Below are 9,486 nucleotides of genomic sequence, written 5' to 3'. Positions count from 1 at the left end.
GACCTCTCATGCTCCCAAAGTGCTGTCTAATACACACAAAGTTTGCAGACTATCAAGGATCAAAACCTCTACCAATCTACAGCTAATTACAAAACTCTAAGCATATATAAGTAAATATTTCTAAGCATAAATGACAATCAACAATACAAACTCTAACACCCTCCTCGATTCAGAGATGGTCTTTCCCTTTTCACGTAAATGGCCTCCTTGACTCCGCGTTCAAACCAGCGTTCCTCCCTGTCCAGGATGTGTACATCCTCATCATTGAAAGAGTGTCCACTGGCCTGTAGGTGTAAATAGACTGCAGAGTCCTGGCCTGACGAGGTAGCTCTTCTGTGTTGTGCCGTCCGCTTCGCCAGAGGTTGTTTGGTTTCCCCGATGTATAAATCCTGGCAATCCTCCTGGCACTTAACAGCGTGCACTATGTTACTCTGTTTGTGTTGGGGGATCCGAGCCTTGGGGTGGACCAGCTTTTGGCGCAGTGTGTTTTGGGGTTTAAAAGCCACAGAGACCTGGTGTTTAGAAAAAATGCGTCTCAACTGCTCTGATACTCCTGACACGTACGAGATCACTACAGGGATCACTACAAAATGCTCAGAAAAAAGAAAAAAGAGTGAGAGGGACATCTAAGAACCTACAGGCCTCATTTACTGTAGCAGGATCATGAATATTAAAGTTCGTGACAGTACAACTGGAAAAAGAACAAGTATGGCTTATTTAGAACGGTTGCCTCTTCCCTCTAAAAAGATCTTGACAGTACGACTTAGTGTTGCGAGTTATATTTGAGCAAACCACAAGGCTTCTGTAACAATGTCCTTTGGACAGTTAACACCAGAGTAGAGATGTTTTGTTGCATATCAGCACAAACTTATCATACCACCTGGTGGTGGAGGGGCAATGATTTAGGCTTATTGTGCTGCCACACGACTTGGGAAACTTGCAGTCATTGAATCGACCATAAACTCAGTGTATCAGAGTATTCTGGAGTCAAATCTTAGGCGCTTTCTTCAACAGCTGAAACGGAGTCATGCAATTGGATAATCATCCCAAGCACAGCAGCAAATCTACAACAGAGTGGCCAAAAAAGAAAAGAAGCAAGGTGTTGCACAGGCCAAGTCAAAGTCCAGATCTTAACCTTATGGAAATGCTGTGGATTGATCTCTGCACATTAAAGAATGCCTGTAAACCTCAATGAAGTGGAGCAAAGCTGTAAGAAACACTGGCTCAAAGTTCCTGCACAATAATGTCCATGTGACTGATAAAGTCACACAGAAAACAATTATTTCATGTTATTGCTGCTAAAGGTGTTTTTACAAGCTGGTGAATCATGGGGTGGACTTAGTTTTTCACAGGACTGCAGTCCTATGAAAATATGACTACATAAACATTGATGATCCAGATTCAGGAGGGAGACCACCTCTGTGTGTTGGATGCACAAGGTCAAATAAATAATCTTTCTTATTGACTTGATGGGTGTAATATATGCTAAATATATTAATAGTGAAAAGAACAAAAAATCCAGATGACACAATCTGAAGGTTTTCAGGTTTTTTTTTTTTTAATTTAGCCTCCTTTTCTCCTGATTGCTTTTATTGAAATTCAGGTGCACTTCACACTTTTCCTCACCAAGATTACATAAACCTGATGTCCATGAACCTTTTAAGACTCATCATCAATGTCGTTGACAGCCACTGTGAAATTGCACCTACGCCTACTTTTCCTATGTAGGAGCAAATAGCTGTGATTCAACGAAGACAAAAATATATTCAAATGAAGGAGGGCTGACAATCTTGTCATTAATGCATGTACTGCACAGTGATTGCCTCCTTTCATCAGTAGACTGTTGAAGCCTGTAAAAGCAACTACTCCACAGCTCATTTGAGGCTTTTCACTGGAAGACCACGATCAAGATTTATTATCATTTAGGCTTCTCTTTGCTGTCGAAGTGCTATTTCATGTGTCACATCATTAACCACGTACAACCTGGTATTTCACTTCTCGAGAAACATTCAGTGAAGGAAATGTTTTATCTTTTATGAACTGACTACTAAAGGAAACTGATTTCCTGGGAAGTTTATTCAACAATTACTTGCGTCTATTTCTGAATATGAAGACACTGTGATTATCACTTGTCTTTGACAAGCTTCTATTCAGCTGGATGATGATATTGATTATGCTATCTCTTGGTTGAAACACTTACAATTAGAACTGTTTCACGTTCAATACCTTACTATCTTGTCAGCTTATCAATTCCCTAATTGGTTTTCCTCAGCAGCATATCAATGAAATGCATTCACTCGTGCTCAGAGTTACTGAGCTGTGGAGTGAATAGGTTTGATCAGCCCTTTTAGTCTTCTCTGAATTGGCAGCTTGTGAAATGATTGGAAGGCTGTGCCACTGTGTTTACAAAACACCTTACACTTAGTTCACATATTTAGTAGTATAACAAAAACATGCTTCAAAAAAGGTAAATAAAAGTATTTTATACCAGGACACAAACAGGAAAAGAATGGACAGTAGGTGGAAAAATGTTAATCAAAGGTAGCTAGTGTGAAATATGAGCCATCCAATCAAACAAACTTCACACAGCAGCAGACAACAGCCCAAGGGACTAGAATCCATCCAGGAATTTCAAGGAAGCTATAATACCTACTTTCCCAAATCTATTGAATCCAGAAACAAAAATAGTGGCAGCTGCTAGTGCTACCCCTCAGCTTGTTTTCAAGTTATCTTATTCACAGAAAATTTTTTTAGAACACTTGACCTCTGACCTTGAGGTTTTGAGATTTCAACTCCTCCAATATTTTAAGTAATTGCACCTATGGTATCAATATGGAAAATCCTACATCGCCTCATTGTCGAGTTATCACATTCATTAGATTTTCAGAAAACTTGAACTCTGACCTTGTGGTCAAAGAGACTGGAGTTTGAACTCGTCCAAGACTTTAAGTAGATGTACCCATGGTATGAATGTAAAAATTCTAGGTGACTGTGTTCTCAAGTTATCACATTCACAAGATTTTCAGAAAACTTGACCTCTGACCTTGACCTTGAGGTTGAGATCACTGAGATTTGAATTTTATCATTATTGTTAACATAAAAAGTTTGTGAACGTTCTCATATTCATAAACTTGCTTGTCCACACCGCCCACCTGCCCAACTGCCTTTTATGGCTGAGGTGTAAAAACTCTATTTGATTCGAATTCGGTCAACATCCTCTACAAGGTTATGGTCCTGTGCACCTCTGGATGACTTCCAGTGCTTTAGCCCAATCTTTGACTGCTTGCATTTCTGCACATGCACGTTCACCTCAGATGGCAAACCTACGCAGAGCATCAGCTTTCAAACTGACTTGACTTCATGGCAAGGGTCATGACTGGTGGTGAGTTTTGGATCGAACAGGAGTTTACAATGTCAAAGTTGGCACATCAGATCAGCAATGTGGTGCATACTAATCTTTGACTTTCACAAGGTTGTGCACCATGCATTTGTCCCTCTGGGTCAGCCTGTAAATGCAGACTTCTACTGTAACATCCTGAGGCATCTAAGGCTGAGCATTTGGCAGAAAACGCCTGAACTGTGATGTGTGCTATGGTGTGCCAGCACAAGGCGCATTGAAAAGACAGAAGTTCTTTGGCCACAAAACAGACTAAAACAAACCAGTCTATTCATTTGGCCTACTACGAGTTAAAACAATAGGTTAAACTCTTTGGCCTGTAGAAGGTTGGTTTTGTATCGTCTTTATTTACTGTTTCTTCCTACCTCACCACGCTCTTCCTCTCTTATTTCCACAATTAGATCTTCAGTGACTGTGGGTGGTTCTTTGCGCAGACGTGTGAAGTGACACTAAAAGCCATGCTGACACAGTTTACTGAGTGACAGTCGGGGCCAGTGAATCCACAGTTGATACAAGATGTACATTTTTTGTGTTGTATTACAGTGCATGTAATTTTTTCGCTGAGCTATAATTTACTTTGTCAGAGACATCCTTATCCTAGAAGTGAAGCAGGTTTGTTTTTAAACTTCTATTATATATTATCTTTTATTAGTATTTATAATGCTAATGACTTTATGCCAGCTGAGCACACTGTACGTCTTACATGGAAAGTATCTGTCCAATCCACTTACAGCTGCTTAATAGCGTAGAAAACAGGATGGAACCAACAATCTAAAAATAGTTGAAAGCTGACATTTGACTGTTTAAATTGGATTTCCTTTGAACGCAATAGTTAATGCAGACCTGCTATCTTATGATTTTTTATGTGCCTGATTTTTCTCCTCAGTGCTGGCTGACCTTCTGGAGAAAGTTGTAGCCCATCTATCCAATTCTGCTTCAGAGTGCTTCTTCTCTCCAGCTCCGTACAAAGGTCAGTAAGAAGAGCAATACCCCCCCCCCCCCCCCCCCAACCCTCCATTTTTACAGTTTAGTCAAGGAAAGTAACTAAAGGGCACTTTGTGGATCAGTGAAGACAGACATACCGAACCTCTGTGTTCTGCTCTGTTTACTTTATTTCTGGGTTATGAAAATTATGTAAAGGTAAATGTTGGTTACACTCCAAAGCATATACAGTACACACTGTGTATAAATGTTTTAACACCTAATTAACACCTTTAGTGCAGTGTATTTCATGTAAGTTTGAACTTGACACTTTGTTTTCTGTTGTGGGTTGTTATTGCCTTCTACTCCAGTCGCTTCTGAAAGGGCCTGTTGGCTCAGTCAGCTGAACTGAAGCCTGCTTGTGCTGCAATGTGGAGATCTGGTTTGTTAATAGTCTTGGTGAACTGAACCCTGGCGATTAAACTAGCCCTGAGGATAGGAACCAAAGCTGGTGATAACAACTGTGTATAGACGGTATAAAAGCACCATCTTGGTCTTTTGTGACCAGACATGGCAAAAAAGACGTCCCTTTTTTGTCATGACTGGTTACAAAAGACCAAGATCTGATTGTTCAACTAAAGAAAACACACACGCATTGGCTATTAAGTTTTAAATGATGATGAGATTGTATGTCTACTCTGGGAGTCATAAACATCATTAGACCAGTGCACATATTGTCTCTAAAACACTTGGGTGGAGAGATGAGGAAACCTATCAGTGCTCTGTCTTGGTTGTTGAGTTAAGTAATGTGGAAATAAAATTTATCCAGCAGTAAACCTGAGTTTGCGGTGAGGGAAGCATCTTGTACAGTACAGCACTTTCCAGCAGGAACTTCGATAGAATGTAAAATAAGACATTTTGTGTATTTTAAAAAGACATTCAGTGTGTTTTTGTTGTTGCCGCACTAATCAACCACTTACTACTAACTGCAATGGTAGTTTATTGGATTGGAAAGCGTGGCGATGCTCGCCACCTGGTCACCCTTCTTGCTTGTTGGTGTGGGCAGGTCTCATTTGTAGGTGCTGGAGAGCTGCTGTGGCTCATTTCCATCAGTGGCACTGGCAATACCTGGGCTCATCAGTGCACTATAAATGCCCTCAGAACCCAACTGTGTAGTGGCTCTCCTCCCTGAGAAACATTCTGGATTATAGTTTGGGTTTTTGCACTAAACAGCATTGTGTACACGGTCTCTTCAAGCATGCACTCACTTAAGCCACTAATTATATTGACTGTACACATGGTTAGTTTAGGTTTTTCTCTTGTTTCTTTAATTTAAAATAAATAGTCTTTTTAATTGGCATTTGTGTGTGCAAATGTCATGGTTGTATGTCCCGGTTCGTGACAGGCTGCATGAGCTCATCTGGTGGGAGTGTGGTACTGTAGTATGTCAGGCATAAAAACGTGGTTTTCATGATAGGAGGAGTGTAGACTAAGTGTAAATAAAACAGTTTAGAGATGGAATAGACTAAATATTATATTTTAAGAAACTCCAAATTTTCCACTTGTCACCGGGTCTGAGTTGGAAGATTTTGGTAAAGCTTTGTCCCTGAGGTAGTTGAAAAACCCCAGTTGGCTAAAGCGTTGGGGTTTTTTGTTAACAGACATGCTTATGCCTATTTAGTTGGTGTTATTTTTTCATCTAAATTTGTTAGTGCAATTAGCACTTTCAGTACTAATCCATAGCAATGTGTTGTATTTTTCACATTGTCTGTGTGTAAAATACACATGTAAGCATGGATTACACAAAGGATCCTGCACCCCAAGCTGGAAGGCAGGATAAAAATAGAGATCCCTGGAAACAATTCTTTCTGCCCTTAAGAGCAGCTTTTTCCACCACATGCTAAAATGTGTTATGTGTCTCAGATCGAATGAGTGAATGATCTTAGCAGGTTGGAGTATTTAGTAGCCAGTAGGCTAAACAAGCTGACTGATAGCAGTCAAAAAGGCATAATGCTAATAACTAAATGCCGCAACATCTTTCTAGCTAGAAAGTCCCTAAAGGTAATGTGCAATAAGTGTCCAATTAGCATATTTATTTGTTCCAGTTTACATGTTTTTTATAAAATCAAGTTAAGTCAAATCATAGGTCATTCATGACCTTCACCTCAAAGACGCATTGCAAAGTTGTACTAAGTTTAACATCATATTTACCATACTAATTGGTGGAAGGATATCAGTTTGAATTTCATCAGTGACTGTATGGCTCTGCTGAAATAATGCAATCATCTGGCACTTAGTAAACATTGGCATAATTATAATAGTGTGTCATTTGTTCAAGCACTCGAAACAAGTGCAGAGAAAGACTCAGAAAGACTCCAAGACTCAGCAATTTAAAATTAAACAGAGGTCCAGTTCTATAGAAATTAGGGTGTGGGGAAAAAGCATGAATGGCTCACACACTCAATATAAATTAAAAACAAGCAGCTGTTCATTACGGAAGCAGATTTACCACATTTCTGATTTGCATTGTTCAGCATTGTTGTTTATGTGTTTTGTTTTTTTTTAAACTCACTCGGCCATTGTTTTGCACGGGTTAGAGGTTTTAATTAAGATGCAATTAGTTCAGACAGGCCACTAAGTCAGTGATTCCCAGCAGATCAGCTGATGGTTTTGCTGATACCCTTTGTTGAATATTCGGCCAAGTCTCATATAGGGTGCACTATTTAAGCTGCTTAATCAACCCACAGTTGTTGTGCATCTACAAGCCAGTCTGAAGTGCACCTCCATGTCTGCTCCTCCTTTTTATTCTCTGCATGACCCTGTCATTGCTACTGTCTGTGCTGGCTCTCGCTGCTGCTCCCCTGCCGTATTCCTTGCCTGTACATGAATAGAAGGGTGGGGAGGTACAATATCAATTGTTGTGGAGACATTTTGGCCGATTCTTCTTTACGACATTGCTTTAGGTTGATTGAGGTTAACAGCTACATGTTTTTATGCAGAACTAACAAAGCATTTCAGTGGGTTTGGGGTCTGGACGTTGACTGGTCTATTGCATAACCTTAATTCTTTTCTTTTTCAGTCATTGTAGATTTACTGTTGCTGTGCTTGGATCATTGTTGCTGTTGCACAACAACATTTCAGACATCTGATGGATAAATGGGCTTTTCCACCATCGTGCTTGAGAGCATGTCTTTTTTTGACCTTTGAAATTTTTTTTTAACATTTAACATGCTAACTGAGGCCTGTAGAGTCTCTTGGATTTTGTTTTTGGCATCCACTCCCAAGAAAATCATAGCACTGTGTTAACACAGCTGAACGCTCTAGACCAACAAACTGCCAAAACGTTAGTGTTATAGACAGTGTTGTTGTTAATGTATGTTTGGGGGCGTTGAACCCCGGAACCTTCAGAGGTTTTTCAGGGTTCTCCCTGCCGGAATGTTATGTGTGGGACCGTTTTCCTGTATGTGTGCGACTAGCTGTGGTTGTTTCTAAAAGTGGTTAGTAAACGTCCTGAAACTGGCACTTGAGTTTCCGAGCATTTTTATCCTGAGGTTATAACAGTTTGCTTTACAGAGGTGTTCACACTTAATCAGGTGCATTTGATTAGCAGCAACTGGCTGCTGCTTGCACTCCTAATTCCAATGAAAGCAGTAACAATGAACAGGAGTTCATCGAGTTCTTTGAAAACTTTCTTTTTCTGTAGGTTGAACTTAGTGGTTTAAAAAAAAGAAAGTGAATCGCAGTCTCTTGTCCTGGAAATCATCTTGGACATTTCATGGACAATATAGTCTGGCAAATGCTTTGTGGTATCAAAATGCTATTTGTTGTGAATGCAGGTGTGTGTGCTCCTTGTTGTTCCTTTCTGATGCCACATGAACTACAGAATAGGGGAGTGCAGGTGGGGAGAGCTGTGTCTGTAAAGATCACCTGGTAAAACTTTTTTCTTCAATAATCTGCTCAGTCAAACGAGGCTTGTATTTCTCTGTGGGAGACTTCTGTCCATAGGTCTCGCAATAATAACACAAACACACAGGCCTGCCACCCATTATTGTGTTACTCAAACACATTTGACTTTCTTCTGCAGCCATTGATTTTTATGCGTATGCTTTGTTTATGGCAATAGCCAGTTTCCCATATGATGACAGCATGCACTATAACCTCTGTAATACATTTATTATATTATGTGCAGGCAACTGTTAATACGCATTGTAATTTTTTTTTATTGCTAAAGCTGAAAAATATTATCAGAGGCAGGTCAGAATATTATGGATGCTTTATTTTTGGCAGGTTTAACAAAAGCGTACAGTTTGGCTTTCCATACTGAATGCATACTCCATTAATCATAGTTGTATTTTAACCACAGTCATTGTTTAACAGTAAATTTAATTTCCCTCTACTTAGCTAAATGTGGCTCAATTATATCCAGCAAGGGCACTTAAAAGAAGTGGGTGTGAAATACTGAAATAACATTAACAGTGCATTAGCTATTAATCTGCACTCCAGAAAATTTCGGACAAGTGCTGATTATTTTTACAGTAAAGAGATTTTCTGAATCGTTGTTTGAAATTTTCTGCGGCCCAGAACACCTGTAAAAACACACGATTTCATTGTAGAACAACATTTTGAACTTTGTAATATTCTGATGTCTGACACTGACATGTTTATTATGGTTTCGTTTTTTATTTGTTTTTCTAAGGACATAATATCAATAATCTTTCTTTCATACACATTTTCTAGAAGTAATTTTCCCACCTCTTTGTCAATACACGAACAATGCACAATTTGTCTGTTCATAATTACCAGAAGATATGACGACATAAGAGCTTTTTGGAGCATTTGGATACACCCACAACCCAGGTGTTGCCAAAAGTATCCTTTGAATTTTAGTCTTGAATGGCTAAATCTAAATTACTGGGAGGTGATCAGATATAAAGCACACTGCTGCTAAAATGTGAATGAAAACCATTTCACTGTGGTCTTCTCTAATGATTACTCAACATATAAAACCAAGATTTGTTTCACTTGTTGCAGTTGGTAGATAGGGCTAAGTTCATGTTGCTTATTTCAAGTGCTTTTCAAGGGACATAAAAAAAAGACATAAGGACACACAGGTGGTATAAAACAATGCAGGATTTAAAATAGAAGATAAACAGAAGATATATAAAATA

At 39.2% G+C, this 9,486-nt stretch overlaps 1 protein-coding gene across 1 annotated transcript in view; it reads left to right on the top strand.

The window, feature by feature from the left end:
- The window catches only part of tbc1d32 (TBC1 domain family, member 32), a 103,243-nt gene that overhangs the window by 54,038 nt on the left and 39,719 nt on the right, over positions 1-9,486 (top strand). The window contains exon 28 of the mRNA XM_013911879.1: positions 4,284-4,367. Within this exon, the coding sequence (XP_013767333.1) occupies positions 4,284-4,367 (84 nt within the window). The remainder of the gene's footprint in view (positions 1-4,283; positions 4,368-9,486) is intronic.

This window comes from Pundamilia nyererei, unplaced genomic scaffold (assembly GCF_000239375.1).
Source record: "Pundamilia nyererei isolate P.nyererei 1_Seehausen unplaced genomic scaffold, PunNye1.0 scaffold00074, whole genome shotgun sequence".
NCBI classification, from domain to species: Eukaryota; Metazoa; Chordata; class Actinopteri; order Cichliformes; family Cichlidae; genus Pundamilia; species Pundamilia nyererei.
The sequence above is the reverse complement of the archived record's forward strand: the minus strand, read 5'-3'. Positions and strand labels throughout refer to the sequence as shown.